This window comes from Notolepis coatsorum, assembly GCF_963971535.1.
Source record: "Notolepis coatsorum genome assembly, chromosome: 13".
In the NCBI taxonomy this organism is placed as follows: Eukaryota; Metazoa; Chordata; class Actinopteri; order Aulopiformes; family Paralepididae; genus Notolepis; species Notolepis coatsorum.
Window position 1 is genome coordinate 86,695,495 of NC_140177.1, and position 19,142 is coordinate 86,714,636.

The 19,142-nt window shown below is 40.0% G+C and overlaps 1 protein-coding gene across 1 annotated transcript in view; it reads left to right on the top strand.

Annotated features, from left to right (window-relative positions):
- Window positions 1-19,142, top strand: part of astn1 (astrotactin 1) — a gene marked incomplete at both ends in the record, with an annotated part of 1,409,859 nt that overhangs the window by 684,469 nt on the left and 706,248 nt on the right. The window contains one exon of the mRNA XM_084327731.1: window positions 4,589-4,783. Coding sequence (XP_084183857.1) covers window positions 4,589-4,783 — 195 coding nt within the window. The remainder of the gene's footprint in view (window positions 1-4,588; window positions 4,784-19,142) is intronic.

Genomic DNA, 19,142 nt, shown 5'->3' on the forward strand with positions numbered 1-19,142 from the left:
TCAGAAGAAGCTTCTATCCCCAGGCCATCAGGCTGCTTAACGAACAATGAACACTACACAACAACAACCATCAAACGCACATAGCACACACATCCACACGCACACACTCACTTTAAACAAACACACTGTAGCACCCACTCCCCACACTTTATAGCACACACTCACTTTAAACAAACACACTGTAGCACCCACTCCCCACACTTTATATTTATTGATGAAGGATTGCACTACAACTCGTACACCTTACTGTAAATTGTACCTAAATTGTACCTCATCCCATTTCTGCATTTCTGCTTTGCACTATATAATATTGTACATTAGTACACTGCATAGTATTGTATATTATATGGTAACTCAGTTACGTCTATTCTGCATCGAACATTGTACATATGTCTATACTGAACACTGTGACCTCATTTTCTACTTCTAATTTACATGCTATACTATGTTATTTGATACTATCTTGTCTAGCACAGTCTCTGGAGCGTAACAGTAAGAAGCATTTTGTATGAAAGTATTCTGTACTTCTGTATGACAACTATTAAAGAAACTTGAACTTGAAACTAAAGTATTCACGCGGCCCAATGTAAGCGCTTCGGCTCTTGTTGTTAGCGGCCCTCTGAATCAAGAATAAAACACAATTAAATGACTGAATCAACATTATTCAGTTTGTGTTGTGGGTAGGGCTGTCCCCGACTAAGGATTTGGATGGTCGACTAGGATTGGGCAAAATTTGCCGTTAGTCGACTATTGGTCGACTTAAAAAAATAAAAATAAAAAATATATAATATTTTTTATTTAATTTTTTCAACTTTTTTATCATTCCATTTGGGCTGTGGGGGGTGCTTAATGTCTGAAGGAGTCGACTGAAGGCTTCTTGTGCTCTGCAAAAGCATGCAATTGGTCCACTGATGGATAAATCTTGATATTTGTCTAGTCTAGTGTGTTCATTAGATGGGTGAAATCCTCTTTCAGTGCCTCTGTGCCTGTTTTCGTAGGCAGTTAGCCTCTGGTATGCGTGCCATTAGCGTTCGCCACGCTTCTATGCCTATTTTCTTTTGGAAAGAATGATAAAAAAATATATATATATATTAATATTATTTTTTTATTATATTCTACTAAGAGGTTGGCCAGTCGACTACGGCTCCTTTCGACCGTTTAGTCGACTAATCGATTAATAGGGGTCAGCCCTAGTTGTGGGTAAGGATAACCAATCTAAATAATAAATCCTAGTGGTTTCAGTGAATACAAGATGGAAACTATACCACAGCAAAGTGAGTAGATATTGCTCCAAATTAGAGCTAAATGTTGATGGGGGAAATGGGCATGGCCATTTGCGAACGGATCCATTGATCTCTCACCTCAATATCTGATTGAAAATGGGCTCAATTGTATCAATGTGTGATGATGTGAGGCCCCATAGTATGTGATTCCCCATTTTTTTAAGTTGATAACATTACCTATTGTGACCTTATTCAACTTTACAATCATAAATAGAGCCTATCTGCCTATGTACACTGACTAATATGTGGGATTCCTTTTGGGCATTTTCAGAAAGGATTGCTTGCCAAAAAGGCACATTCTTTCAGGATTCTCCACATAGCAAAGGTTGCCAAATCACTAAAGTTACTAAAGGTTTTAATGTGGTCTTTTGGGGGACGTTTATAAAGGAATATTAGGTTTGTGTAACTAATAGTATCAAGTATCAACCCAAACATTAGCCTACTGCAGCAATTTATTAATTATGAATTCCTATGAATGGCATTCGGCCCTGTCATTAGGCCATCACATTGCTTCTGACTTCGATAGACAAGAATCCAGGAAGCAACGTTTCAGAGAATAGGGAATCGATTGGGATATGAGTTTGGATTAATAATCAAGTGTAATCGGTGAAGTCAGTGAAGACCTCTTCTGAATGGTGCAGTTCTACATTTACTTTCATTCATTTAGCTAACACTTTTATCCAAAGCGACTTACAAGTTCTGTACGACAAATCAGCACGAAGGGTACAACTCTTTCAGCTGAGTAACAATGTTGAGTGCATAGTAGTAGAGACATATTAGCATAGTAGGTAGTAATGTAGGCAAGGAAGATTAATTAGTGGAAGAATGCATAATAGTAGAAGACAGTAAGAAGGTTAGGTTTTTTTCAGATATTGATTGAAGAAGTGTGTTTTTAGTCTAGGGTGAAATATTGAGACTGACAATAGCCAGCTTCTCTTTGATGACCCTCCCGGAGCTCGGATAGGACAGGGTCTGAGGTGGCCAGAATATGTAGAGCGGAGGGGTCTTTAGGGTGTGTAGTTAGAGACTATTGACCGGAGGTATGCGGGAACTGTTCCCTTCGTTGTGCGATACGCCAGGTCACACATGTCACTTGAAAGGGAAAGACAATTCCCCTGTGAACCCTGACAGCAGAGCCTGAGGGTTTTACAAAAAAAAAAATTAATGCTAGGTACTGTTCTTCATGCACTTATAAATAACACTATAATCCTGTGATATTAGCATTATTAGCATAATTGAGTGCATCACAGGATTATAGTGTTATTTCTAAGTGCATGAAGAACAGTACAGCATTCATTTTCTCTTACACTGATAAAAGCCAGTGTATTGGCGATGTTTATAATGATGGCATATTGGAGATATTGTATGTCAGAAGGGGGAAAAAAGTATGGAACAGCGGCATAGGATCTTAAATGTCAACTGTGCTGAAGGCACATGAGTAATTCTCTGTGAGATGTCTTTCTCTTCTAATGTGTTGTGTTTTAGAGGAGGCACCCTGACCTTTCCCTGTGAGAACGCCTGGGGTCTCCTCTTCATCTGAACGTCTGTCTGACTTCAGGTGGCAAATTGAGCTTGAATTCATAGTCCAAGTAAAACATGACGGACGTGACGGGGAGTGTGGAAAGGTTCATGAAAGGTATACACAGACTGTTTGTGTAGGTGCTGCACTGTTAAAAACAACACTAGTTCTATTAAGACTATGGAGGTACCTTTCATATTTTTAACGGTATACATTGGGTATGCATTTCATATTTTTTAACGTATACATTCGGTATGCCTTTCGTATTTTTTAAGGTATACATTTGGTATGCCTTTCATATTTTTTAAGCCAAGGTATACATTGGGTATATTTTGTATACCATTTGTCTACAGTTCCAAACACATATTTTAGTATAGAAAGATGAATGGTGCCTTCTTCCACCATTTTGGTAATTCTACCACTGGGTGTTGTTTATACCAACGGCCACCAGCAATTTGCAATTTGAAACAGCTGTCCTGTCATAATTAGCGTATTTCCATAGCTGAACTGGGGTGAGTTCTGTCCGTGAAGCATTTGCAATTGGCAAGGCACTGGAAACTACTGTACATTGGCTTTTTGAGTGGGTTTCACAGGGACATAAATCCTGCTCACATAGTGACACTCTCAATTCATGTAAAAACATGAAAAGCTCCAAGGTTTTTGGCCCCCATGTTGGATCTGTAAAGTTGAGTTGAGTTTCTTTATACAGCTGATGGACATGGCTAATGCATTATTTTGTGTTGGTTTCATTAGCAAAATGTGTTTATTTTTTGTTTTGCTTGTTTGTTTGTTTGTTTTGTTTGTGTCACTTCTGTCGGTGCAAATGTGACTAATCCGGCTCTGAGACGGGTTGCTGCTGTCATCAAGGAGAAAACCTTTCTGTAATCCCTGTCTCCGTTCTTCTCCTTTATTCCCCCCACACATCTCTTTCTCCCTGTCTCTTTTTTCTCTCTCCCTCATTCTTTCTGTCCCTCTCTCTTCCTCCTTCTCTCTGTCCGCCTCTATCTCCATCCACTTGACTTTGATTTATTTTACATGGGCGTGTCAACACATCATACATATGAAAAGGTACTGAGAGACATGAATAACAGGGGAACCTGTGATGAGCACCCTAGTGATAACGTGTGCCCGTTACTAAGCAGTGAACCTGCAGTGCCATACCTTCTGTCCACACGTTTATATAATGTCTTACGGTAGTTTATTTTTATTATGCAAACGCTGTGTATTGAGCTCAGTATTCATTGCACACATTCAGAAGGTCATGTCAAGTATCACATTCATTCCACTATGTTGAGTTATCGAATTTAACTCTAACACGCTAACTCCGTATCGCGATGCATTCTGGGCCAAGGAAGAAAATAAGCCAATTATCAATCAGTCATGCAAGAAAAAGAAAAATCAGAAAACAATATATTTATTGATTTCACTTGCATTGTTTGTCATAATGGAAAACAGGTGCAAATAATAGCTATTATGCTAGTGTAAAGGCCCACTATGTAGATTTGAGAGATACATTATAAACACAGACAAGTGTCTCCTACAGTATAGGCTTATGTTTTGTCCACAGTGCCTGACATTGATTTTATTAAAATGTACGATGACGTAAGACAAAATGGCGACACAAGATAGAGTAATTCAACAATCGCATATGTACCATACAGTAACAATAAATACAGTATGTCCTAATTGCAGGCTCTGCAAACGTCGACGAATCTCTCTCCCCCCAAAAACACCATATAGTGCACGTTGCTCACCACTCTGAACCTCATCTCCCATGTTATTTTAGCTGCATCGAGGACTACAGGCGAGGTCCAGATGGTCGCTCCTGCCAGCCGCTGTCAGAAGTCTGCACGGAGGGAGTGGACTGCGGGGAGACGGCAGACGTACCTGCCAACCAGACTGTGTTCGGAGACCTGTTCTACGGATACAACAACCACACCAAGGAAGTCACCTCCGGGCAGATCCTCAAGGCCACCTTCAGGTAAGGGAGATACTTAGGTGATGATAAGAGGAAAGTGTGCACCAACCCCCCCCCCCCCACACACTTCCCACCCCCTCATGTCGCGTTGGCCGTAATCTATTCCCGCCCTTCATCTGACTACAACACTGTGGCGATAATTAGAGAACACATTGTGCACACTCATACTTTTTCACTTTAATAGGTCGCCATGGTCTCTCACACCTGGATAATGGTTGTTGTGGCGGTGGAGTGAAGCAGGTAGTGTACTGCAGGAAACCCCATTGTATAAGGCGATGGGCCAAAATAGCTGGGAAGAAACTTTCAAATTAACTTCCAGTTATTCAGCTGCTTCCATTTCTTTCCATTCCATTTCCTGGTGATTGTTTCCCAGGAAAACAAATGTAAAGTGTCTATACTGTATGTGTGAATGTAGTGAGTTAGCATAGCTGATATAGACAGCTGATAAAGGGGGCCATATTAGTCTAATGATGGATCAAGAGCATAGTAGGGGAGAAACAAAACAGAAGTGTCTGGCAGGATTCACACCTAGGCCAGCATTGGTACAGTACATGTGGCCCCAAAGATGGCGGCCCTAGCTGCTACACTATATCTGAACTAATGCACAATGCATTTTTTTTGGATGGTTAGATATTAACTGGATGGCAGAACTGAAGTGAACTTGGAAGACAATTACCGCTGTCCTATTCAGTGCCGCTTGACTGAAGTTTCTACTGAAGTCTGGAAGTCCGGAGTTCGGGAAAAGCATCTTGCAGCTGCTGGCATTGAATTACAATCTGTGCACGGATTCTGTAGCCTAACTCATATATATGTTTCCTGTGCAGACAACAGACAAGGTTGGGGGGGGGGGCTATTTTGCTCTTTTGGGAGGCACGGTTAATGCATACAAATTAATTAAAGGTGACCAGGAGCCAGTGGGCCGAAATTGAACCTAATTGGACCAGATGAAAATGTGAATGTGTGAGAGGAACAAAAAAGGGGGGGGGGGAGGCAACCGCGCCTCTGAACCACCTGGGATCATCAGGGCTTTGAAAGTAAAATAGTGGGGAAACTTCCGGTGGACTTGAAAGCCAGCTTCAGGGAAACGCTGCTGCTGATGATGTCAAGGGAGCCGCTGTCAAACTCAATGTGGCACAGTGGGAATTAATGTGATGCTAATAAGAATAAAATGGGATTTCGTCGCTGCTATGTGTCAGCCAGCGGTGTCCTGTGAAATACAACAAAGATTTAAAGGTGTACTGTGGGTTGACAATTCACCCTCTGTTTTATTCTATTATTCACAAGAGGTTCGGCCATATAATAATAATAATAATAATAATAATAATTGTTATTATTAGTATTGTTATTAACTCATTGACCGCTGGGAATTAGACGGAGCCCCGCTCTAGCACTGCCAGGCTGTATTTCTGAGTTGCAGTACTTAAAAACATTATATCTTATTCAATTGTGGACATTTATTCATTCCCACTTATTAGACACTATTTCTGGTGGTAAAATGAGCATACAAAGCAAAAAACTGAATTCTGAAATATTAAAACGGAAAAAAGGGAATTTGGGAAAAATGTTTATGGAATTTGGAAAATAATAAAACAGATTTCATATGGCTCTATACATTTACATTTACATTTAGTCATTTAGCTGACGCTTTTATCCAAAACGACTTACAAGTTCTCTTCGACAAGTCATCAGGAAGGGTACAACTCTATCAGCTGAGTAACAATGTTCATCAACGTGTTGCGTGTTACAGTGTAGGTTAGTTTATTAGGACAAGTGCATGACAGTAAGGTTAGTTAGGGTTAGAGTTAAAAAAAATTATTAAATTTTTTTTATATTATTATTTCAGATAATGGTTGAAGAAGTGCGTCTTAAGTCGACGGCGGAAGATTGGACAGGTTTCGGCTGTCCTAACTGGGGTGGGTAGTTCATTCCACCATTGTGGGGCAAGGACTGAGAATAGGCGGCATCTCTTTGATGACCCTCCCGGAGCTTGGATAGGAGTAGGTCTGAGGTGGCCAGAAGATGCAGAGCGTAGGGGTCTTGAGGGTGTGTAGTTAGAGACCATTGACCGGAGGTAGGCGGGAGCGGTTCCCTTTGCCGCACGGTATGCTAGGTCGAGGGCCTTGAAGCGGATACGTGCAGCAATGGGGAGCCAGTCCAGGTCCCTAAGAAGTGGGGTGACATGGGCCGACTTCGGTAGGTTTGAGATCAGGCGGGCCGCTGCGTTCTGAATGAGTTGAAGAGGCTTGGTGGCAGTGGCCGGGAGGCCAGCGAGCAGTGCGTTGCAGTAGTCGAGGCGGGAGATGACTGTTGATTGGACGAGGAGTTGGGTGGCTTCTTTTGTCAGGAAGGGGCACTTGGTAGGAGCGGTCATTGAGGTATGATGTCAGCCATGTCAGCGCAGAGCCAGCCACTCCCATTCCTGCGAGGGCCGCGATGAGGATCTGGTGGTTGACTGTGTCGAAGGCTGCAGATAGATCTAGGAGAATCAGGACAGAGGACAGGCCTTTCGCTTTTGCTAAGTGAAGTGCCTCTGTGACCGCAATGAGGGCCGTTTCTGTGGAGTGGCCAGTCCGGAAGCCAGACTGATTAGGCGCTAGGAGGTCATTCTGTAAGAGATAAGCAGTAAGTTGGTTGGATATAGCACGTTCAAGTGTTTTAGAAAGGATGGAGAGAAGAGACACAGGACGATAGTTGCCTATGACGGTGGGGTTCAGGGTTGGTTTTTTTACGAGGGGCGTGACTCTGGCTTGTTTTAGGGAGGTGGGGACCAGCTCTATATATATAAAATGTTATACACTGTGTTATCTTCATTTTAAGGGTAAATTGGTTTTGCGGCTCCAGAGGAATTTTATTTTGTGGGGGGGGGGGGGGGCTCTTTTGATAGTAAGTAAGTAAGTAAGTAAGTAAGTAAGTAAGTAAGTAAGTAAGTAAGTAAGTAAGTAAGTAAGTAAGTAAGTAAGTAAGTAAGTAAGTAAGTAAGTAAGTAAGTAAGTAAGTATTTATAAAGCACCTTTCATACATGTCATGTAGCTCAAAGTGCTGTACACAAATATAGGCATATATAACGATAAAAGCAATAAAGTCACAGTGATCAGTTAAGATCAATGTTTAAAAAAAAAAAAAAAAATAAAAAAAATAATAATAATAATAATAATAATAATATTAATAATAATAATAATAATAATAATAATAATAATAATAATAATAATAATAATAATAATAATAATAATAATAATAATAATAATAATAATAATAATAATAATAACTAGACAATTCCGCGCGGGGGAAATTGTGAAAGTGTGGGTGACGCCTGTGCACCGCCGGCCAACAGGGGAGAGGGTCTCTCGCGAGTCTCTATGACAAACGGTTCAAAGGATACAAAAAGGGGGCGCGGCTTAAGGATCGGGGGAGTGGTCAACATAGACCAATCAAAGAGGATATCCCTACTGAGTGCAATGACACAACCCGCAACACTATTACACTATTACACAATATTACACTATTACACACTATTACACACTATTACACTATTACACTATTACACACTATTACACTATTACACTATTACACACTATTACACTATTACACTATTACACGCTATTACACTATTACACTATTACACTATTACACACTATTACACTATTACACTATTACACACTATTACACTATTACACACTATTACACTATTACACTATTACACGCTATTACACTATTACACTATTACACTATTACACACTATTACACACTATTACACTATTACACTATTACACACTATTACACTATTACACTATTACACACTATTACACTATTACACTATTACACGCTATTACACTATTACACTATTACACTATTACACACTATTACACTATTACACACTATTACACTATTACACTATTACACACTATTACACTATTACACTATTACACGCTATTACACTATTACACTATTACACTATTACACACTATTACACACTATTACACTATTGCACTATTACACACTATTACACTATTACACACTATTACACTATTACACTATTACACACTATTACACTATTACGCTATTACACTATTACACACTATTACACTATTACACTATTACACTATTACACACTATTACACTATTACACTATTACACACTATTACACACTATTACACTATTACACACTATTACACTATTACACACTATTACACTATTACACACTATTACACTATTACACTATTACACTATTACACACTATTACACTATTACACTATTACACACTATTACACTATTACACTATTACACACTATTACACACTATTACACTATTACACACTATTACACTATTACACTATTACACACTATTACACACTATTACACTATTACACTATTACACACTATTACACTATTACACTATTACACACTATTACACTATTACACTATTACACTATTACACAATATTACACTATTACACACTATTACACTATTACACTATTACACACTATTACACTATTACACACTATTACACTATTACACACTATTACACTATTACACACTATTACACTATTACACTATTACACACTATTACACTATTACACACTATTACACTATTACACACTATTACACTATTACACACTATTACACACTATTACACTATTACACACTATTACACACTATTACACTATTACACACTATTACACTATTACACTATTACACAATATTACACTATTACACACTATTACACTATTACACTATTACACACTATTACACTATTACACTATTACACACTATTACACTATTACACACTATTACACTATTACACACTATTACACTATTACACGCTATTACACTATTACACTATTACACTATTACACACTATTACACTATTACACACTATTACACTATTACACACTATTACACTATTACACTATTACACGCTATTACACTATTACACTATTACACTATTACACACTATTACACACTATTACACTATTACACACTATTACACTATTACACTATTACACACTATTACACTATTACACTATTACACGCTATTACACTATTACACTATTACACTATTACACACTATTACACTATTACACACTATTACACTATTACACACTATTACACTATTACACACTATTACACTATTACACGCTATTACACTATTACACGCTATTACACTATTACACTATTACACTATTACACACTATTACACACTATTACACACTATTACACACTATTACACTATTACACTATTACACACTATTACACTATTACACTATTACACTATTACACACTATTACACTATTACACTATTACGCTATTACACTATTACACACTATTACACTATTACACTATTACACACTATTACACTATTACACTATTACACACTATTACACTATTACACTATTACACACTATTACACACTATTACACTATTACACACTATTACACTATTACACACTATTACACTATTACACACTATTACACTATTACACTATTACACACTATTACACTATTACACACTATTACACTATTACACTATTACACTATTACACACTATTACACTATTACACACTATTACACTATTACACTATTACACACTATTACACACTATTACACTATTACACTATTACACACTATTACACTATTACACACTATTACACACTATTACACTATTACACACTATTACACTATTACACTATTACACAATATTACACTATTACACACTATTACACTATTACACACTATTACACTATTACACACTATTACACTATTACACACTATTACACTATTACACACTATTACACTATTACACACTATTACACTATTACACACTATTACACTATTACACACTATTACACACTATTACACTATTACACACTATTACACACTATTACACTATTACACACTATTACACTATTACACTATTACACAATATTACACTATTACACACTATTACACTATTACACTATTACACTATTACACACTATTACACTATTACACTATTACACACTATTACACTATTACACACTATTACACTATTACACACTATTACACTATTACACACTATTACACACTATTACACTATTACACTATTACACACTATTACACACTATTATACACTATTACACTATTACACACTATTACACTATTACACTATTACACACTATTACACTATTACACTATTACACAATATTACACTATTACACACTATTACACTATTACACACTATTACACACTATTACACTATTACACTATTACACACTATTACACTATTACACTATTACACACTATTACACTATTACACTATTACACACTATTACACTATTACACACTATTACACTATTACACTATTACACACTATTACACTATTAAACCGAGTACAATGGCACAATCCGCAAGTCTCTACGACAAACGGTTCAAGAGATACACTGAGGGGGTGTGGCCTAAGGGGCGTGGTCTAAGGATCGGGGGAGTGGTCAACATCGACCAATGAAAGGTGGTCAAGATCGACCAATGGCACAATCCGCAAGTCTCTACGACAAACGGTTCAAGAGATACACTGAGGGGGTGTGGCCTAAGGGGGCGTGGTCTAAGGATCGGGGGAGTGGTCAACATCGACCAATGAAAGGGGGTCAACATGGACCAATGAAAAATGAAAGAGGATATCCCTACTGAGTACAATGACACAACCCACAAGACAGAGGGCGCTGTCAGCAATTCAGTAGTGCAACACAGTGATGGCCAATGATGGGTTAAGTGGATGATGTCATTGGCAGCTCAGCCACGAGCCACACAGCTGAACCAATCATGAGTGAGCCATGAGCCACACAGGTGAAGCAATCACTATGACTTGCATATTTTCTATCCAATGCATTTCTATGGAGGCAGATGCATGACTGCATTGTCACATTGATTAAAAGAAAACTATAAGAGATGAAGCGTTGTGACGCGCACATGAGCACTACAACGAGTAGGCGAAGGGTTGTGCGCGATATTGTGACATTCGTGCGATATTGTGGCACTCCTTCGGCGATCGGAACAGAAGGCTAAAAAATAGTGTGAAAAATGTGATTTCTAGAGTGCGATTGCATGGCGGTCAATGGGGAGGAGAACCTTCAAACAAATGGTCGTCAGTTGAGATAGAAATGTCCAATTCCATTTATTTTTCTTTTGTGAGCGGGTTGACAGCCGTGTCATCGTTTTGATGTGTTTGTTTTATTTCTACGTCCAAAATTGAGATCACACTCGCAATTCACCCAAGGTAGGGGGAAAAAGATTATTTCAGCTGCTACACTCTAAAATGCAATGCATTCCCAATGGGACCGATATTTTACCGTTTAAAGTCGATTCGTAGCCAGACGGTGCGGTGAAACTTTACGAGTTCGGAGACCGGTGTTGCCATAGGCAAGCCGCTCGTTTTGATACCTTTCACGTGTATGGGGCGCGAACGCTTACGTGTTGCAAAGTGTTTGCAAAATCGGTGGATAAAATAAATAATAAAAAGAGTATGGATATGTATAGTGTGGGTGGCAACCTGGCTTCGCCAGGTCACCCACACTAATAATAATAGTAACGTAAAAATGAAAATAACGTAAAAACAGTCATTTGCTTACCAGTTTGGGAGAACAGGTCCGCACAAACATGTCCGCTCAGTAGCAACCGGAAGTGCACTAAACCAATGCACTTGTATGGTAGGTAGCAATGTTTAGCTCTTATAACGTCATGTAGCTCAAAGTGCTGTACACAAATATAGGCATATATAACGATAAAAGCAATAAAGTCACAGTGATCAGTTAAGATCAATGTTAAAAAAAAAAAAAAAAAAGAAAAAAAAAAAAAAAAAAAAAAAAAAAAAAAAAAAAAATAATGATAATAATAATAATAATAATAATAATAATAATAATAATAATAATAATAATAATAATAATAATAATAATAATAATAATAATAGTAACGTAAAAATGAAAATAACGTAAAAACAGTAATTTGCTTACCAGTTTGGGAGAACAGGTCCGCACAAACATGTCCGCTCAGTAGCAACCGGAAGTGCACTAAACCAATGCACTTGTATGGTAGGTAGCAATGTTTAGCTCTTATAACGCTAGTGTAGTTACGTTTTTATCAGTGGTCATAGTTGGGTCCATAGTGCTTTACCAAGTCCCATGGATCCATCAGTGGCCGTGTATTGTGTGCGTATGTACCCGTTCCCTCATGTGGTCAGTGGCCAGAGTTGGGTCCACAGGACTTATCCAAGCCCCATGGACCCATCAGTGGCCGCGTCTTGTGTGCGTATGTACCCGTTCCCTCATCTAAAGAGTTGGGTCCACAAGACTTTTCCAAGCCTTACGGATCCATCAGTGGTTGTGTATTGTGTGCGTATGTACCCGTTCCTTCATCTAAAAAGTTGGGTCCACAAGGCTTATCCTAGCCTCATGGATCCATCAGGTTTTTCCAAGCCATAACTATTTGTAAGCTAGACTGTATAGGTACGTTTTTAATTTTCCTTTAAAAATGTGTATGGAGCTGGCGTTTCTGATGTGTGTTGGTAGTGTGTTCCATAGTTTTGGGGCATAGTTGGCAAATGCCATACTTCCTATCCTCTTTTGGTTTCTGGGCGTGTCTAGTAAACCTGTAGTGGATGACCGTAGCGTTCTTGAGGGCAGATAACTAACTAGGGAATTTGCTATGTATTTTGGGCCTTGCTCATTAAGAGCTTTATATGTTAGGAAAAGGACTTTAAAATCAATTCTATGAGTTATTGGAAGCCAGTGCAGAGTGGCCAGGACTGGAGTGATATGTTCTCTTCTCCTTGTATGAGTTAGTAATCGAGCTGCAGAGTTTTGGATAAGCTGAAGCTTCCCAATGGTTGCTTTGGGAAGACCAGTGAACAGTGCATTACAATAGTCAAGCCGACTTGATACAAAAGCATGAATAAGTTTCTCTGCATCCTTTTTATTTACGAAAGGTCTTACTTTCGCTATGTTTCTTAGGTGGAAGAATGACGTTTTCATGGCCTTATTTATATGAGACTTAAAGGTCAGGTCTGAGTCCAAGATGACACCTAGGCTTGTAACCTCAGTCTTTACATAGGATGACAGACTCCCCAGGTTTTCACACAGCACTTCCCTTAGTAAAGGTTGCTGACCCCTGCCCTAACCCTAACCCTAAGCTGTCCAGTTCTGTGACTAGGGTGAAAGGTGTGACACTTGTTGTTCACGCGCTTAACTCATTCAGCGCCAGGGGGCGCTAGAACGCCATCGCTTTAATCAATGGGGACACTGCGAAATTTGCAAGTGCTTAAAATATATCTTATATTATAGCTATGGGTCTAATAACACTCTCGATTGTCAGTGAGTTGCTTCTGGTCAACATGCAAAAAACAGATTGTTTTGTCATCCATATATTTCCGTTTTATACCGTTTTGAATATGAGTATAGTTTTGGTGATTCTTAGTAATCCCAGGAAAAGACGCCATAATAGCGTTTTAGTAGAATGCACTTATCACGTTGTCATTTTTCGCCTGATTATCGAATCTTCCTGAAATCAACGCTAGATTATCGTTATTATCCTTCCTCATGCAAGAATGAAACAGGGCTTGTAGCGGGGCGCTCGCCCCCCCCCCCCCCCCCCCCCCCCCCCCCCTCGCGGGAGAAAGAAATATGAGATCAACGCAAGATTGGATATATAGTGTTCTTACCATGTCTCTGATGTAATGCAAAAAAGAATAATCCAATTATCTGATCGCCATTCCAAATACTGCTCGTGGAGTCCGTCCCACGTTGTCCGGCATTGCATATGAAGGGGGGGGGGGGGGCGCAGCCTCGCAGATGTATTGTTGTAAACGCTCGTCCTGCCGGAGTATTTAAAACCCCGCCCGCACGGCTCAGATCGGCCCAGAAAAGAAACTACATCATTCCTAATGGAGTGCAATACCGGCTGGAAGGCGTAGGCGGCGGTGTTTGCCCTTTTGCGAGCTCAGACCCATTCCCAATGATAACATCAGGCTGGATGGATGGAAAATGCTAATAAAAGAAATAACGATTAAAACCAGAGTTTTCTCGTGATTGGCGCAGAATGAGTTAATAGTGATTGTTTTTTTTTTAAACAAACATGGATTATTGTAATGTGAGGTCCAAGATGTGATACTGAGCTACTTTTTTGACATATACATAAAATCTAGCCAACGCTATCCACAAACACACGTAAAAAAAGGGCTTTTTGACCGGAACTGCGACAAGGATGACTGGAGGGTTAAACTGTTTTTTTTGACTGAATGCATCCTCAACCACAATTTTTTTAAGCGATAGGGGACGTCATTTAATGTTTGAATCTACACACACAGTTCTCTGTCTGGCGGTCTGTGTAGATTAATCTATATTAATGAAGCCAAAAAATATTATTGAAGTCAGTTTTGGATTAGGGTGATATAATTTATAGACATAATGCTATTCTTACGTTCTTAAATTATGTATATCACTATGCCATCAGATTTATCACCAGTGATAGTTTTGGCATTCATCACTCTATCTTGTCAGTTAGACAGGGTAGTCCTCTATGGCCAAGACATGTGATTTGCACTGGCATTTGTTTTCATATAAATCCATTATTGGAGATCTTAGACTAGACTTTTGGACCTTATCATACTTGCTTCAATGATTGGTTCATGGTTACAGAGCAAGTTGAGGAGCATGGTACGCTACTCCTCAGACTTAATACACTATACATGGGAGAAGGTGTTCTTATTCAGACCTCTGCCACGCAGGTGCTCACCTCTGAAGTTGGGTGACGCACCAGAAATTGGTAAATAGCTCGTTTTCTAGCAGCCACCCGCTAGTTGTCTCTTTGGCAGGGTTTGAGCAATAGTGTTTCCAATGGCTTATGTCTCCCTCATCCCCTTTAAAACACACTTGCCTTTAACTGTAAAGAGTCTGCCTGGCCAGCGGATTTCTTTCAGTTGTCAGATGTCATAATAGAGTAATTGTATCAACAATAACCTGTCATCTATTTTGTGCATGCACATGTGTGTGTGTGTGTGTGTGTGTGTGTGTGTGTGTGTGTGTGTGTGTGTGTGTGTGTGTGTGTGTGTGTGTATATAAAAAATTGACTTGTAAATATGTTTAATTCTTGCTAGATGGTATGATTGTAATTATCTCCGTTTTCCAGAGAACTACATTGCGTCAAGAAATGCACATACACGCACGCGCACACACAAGAGCGGCATGTGTGCTGTGAAAAGGTGTTAGACCCCGCAGAGAGAGGTATCAGAGCCTACCCCCATCCAAATTCTAAACAACAGATTGGCTTTTCATAATATGTATGAATTATCTCTTGCAATAATATCCACGAAGTTAAATCCTCTTTAGAAGTGAAACTGAAACTTACCAAGCCTATAAGTTGTTAAATGGGCACTAGGAAATTCATTTACTCAGTAAATGCCTGAACACAGAATGACACCAGTATGACTACCATGGCAAGCCTATAGAAAATGATTCTATTTAATAATAATAATAATTATAATAAGTATTATACATGTCTCTCTCTGTCTATATCTCTGTATCTCTCTCTCTTTCATTCTTTATTTCTCTCTTTCTTTCTTTCTCTCTTTCTTTCTTTCTTTCTTTCTTTCTTTCTTTCTTTCTTTCTTTCTTTCTTTCTTTCTTTCTTTCTTTCTTTCTTTCTTTCTTTCTTTCTTTCTTTCTTTCTTTCTTTCTTTCTTTCTTTCTTTCTTTCTTATATATATATCTAAATATCTAAACATTGATCTATCTAGTGTGTGTACATGGCATCAAATCAAAGTGTGTGTCGCTGTAGGCCTGCCTGGGCCCAGTCATTGGAATAACAAAAGGAACAACAGACTATAAACTGGGCCTTTGTTCCAGTTATGTTCCATTATGGGAGGGAGTGTAGTTCTCTTATCAAATAGCTGGAATTCACTGAATACTTTCAAATCCTTGTGGCCCGACTTGGTAAGGATTATACCAGAATGTTTCATAGGACATTGATTAAAATTTGACAATTGTTGGCTTATTTTGAAGGTATGAACCTGTAGTTTCATATAATGTAAAAAAAAAGATTGTGAAATTTCTTAGGGAGGCGGAGCTCAATAGCTCAGACTCTGGAGGGTTAAGAAAATAAATAAAAAGATTGTCATCTGATTAAAAAGAATAGTGTGCAAGTCTGAATACAATGATACTCCACTCGTGTTCTCGAGTGAGAGGAAAACCTGGTCCAACAGTCTTTGACAATGGCTGGTCCCTGGTGGCTGGTCCCTGGTTCAGAGTGTGGTGTGCCAGATAATTATTTGGTGAGGTCTGGAGGTTATCAAAACAATACTATACCAATATAACAAACATATGTAACATTTTAAATAAAGTACGGTGGTGTAGTGGTTAACACTGTCGCCTCACAGCAAGAAGGTCCATGGTTCGATTCCCGCTTGGGGACCAGGTTTCCGCGATGCCAGGTACCCAGGTGGGTGATCTCCCAGGCCTTTCTGTGTGGAGTTTGCATGTTCTCCCCGTGGGTGAACAAGGGTTTAAACCCCCCCCCCCCGATAAGAGAAACCCAATGGAAAAACATGCACAACAACAGATTGCTAACGCTGTCGCATCCGTGACGAAGACGGGCAGGAGCACTTGGATGGTCCCCGGGGCGAGGCACACACAACAACCCTTGTCTGCTCCCGGCTGCCCTTGGGGGGAAGCACGACGGGATGGGTTAAGTTAAGCGCAGAGGAGTATCGCATCAGCGATCCTAAAGACAATGCATGTGTGTGTGTTCCGGTGTGTGTGTGCAACTAACCGCTGTGTACCGCTAACATTGAGTGTCGTTGCATGCCAATTAAAGACCTCTGCGACAGGTCCTGCATTATTATTATACAAAATAATGAATGTTGTGAATCAAGACATAAAGAAAACAGAAAATAAAATGAGTACCTAAACATGTCGGTTCTAACATTATGAATACATAATGTATCATAATCACCCTGCTTCATGATCTAGGAAGTAGAATTATTTTCTACGTCATGGATCCCATACAGTATGATTATCATACATTCTAATGGTTACATTTACATTTACATTTAGTCATTTAGCTGACGCTTTTATCCAAAGCGACTTACAAGTTCTGTACGACAAGTCATCAGGAAGGGCACAACTCTATCAGCTGAGTAACAATGTTCATCAAGTGTTGAGTGCTACAGTGTAGGTTCGTTTATTGGGACAAGTGTATGACAGTAAGGTTAGTTAGGGTTAGATATCTTTTTTATTTTATTTTAAAAATTTCAGATAATGGTTGAAGAAGTGTGTCTTTAGTCGACGGCGAAAGATTGGACGGGTTTCGGCTGTTCTAACTGGGGTGGGTAGGGCAAGGACTGAGAATAGGCGGCTTCTCCTTGATGACCCTCCCGGAGCTCGGATAGGAGTAGGTCTGAGGCGGCCAGAAGATGCAGAGCGTAGGGGTCTTGAGGGTGTGTAGTTGGAGACCATTCACCGGAGGTAGGCGGGAGCGGTTCCCTTTGCCGCACGGTATGCTAGGTCGAGGGCCTTGAAGCGGATTCGTGCAGCAATGGGGAGCCAGTGCAGGTCCCTAAGAAGTGGGGTGACATAGGCCGACTTCGGTTGGTTTGAGATCAGGCGGGCCGCTGCGTTCTAAATTAGTTGAAGAGGCTTGGTGGCAGTGGCCGGGAGGCCAGCGAGCAGTGCGTTGCAGTAGTCGAGGCGGGAGATGACTGTTGATTGGACGAGGAGTTGGGTGGCTTCTTTTGTCAGGAAGGGGCGGATCCTTCTGACGTTGCTCAGGAGGAATCTGCAGGTTCTGGTTGTCGCTGTGATGTGAGCAGAGAAGTTCAACTGGTCGTCGAGGACAACACCAAGGTTCTTGGCGGTCGGGGACGCGGTCACAGCTGCATTCTCGACTGTGATGGAAAGGTCGGTCAGGGGAGAGGATTTGGCCGGCAGGTGGAAAAATTCTGCCCTGGGGGACACCCGTCCGCAGGGGGCGGGTGGCCGACAGGGTCCCTCTCCATGACACCTGGTAGGAGCGGTCATTGAGGTATGATGTCAGCCATGTCAGCGCAGAGCCAGCCACTCCCATTCCTGCGAGGGCCGCAAGGAAGATCTGATGGTTGACTGTGTCGAAGGCTGCAGATAGATCTAGGAGAATCAGGACAGAGGAGAGGCCTTTCGCTTTTACTAAGTGAAGTGCCTCTGTGACCGCAATGAGGGCCGTTTCTGTGGAGTGGCCAGTCCGGAAGCCAGACTGATTAGGGTCTAGGAGGACGATAGTTGCCTATGACGGTGGGGTTCAGGGTTGGTTTTTTTATGAGCGGCGTGACTCTGGCTTGTTTTAGGGACGTGGGGACCACCACCCCCAAGT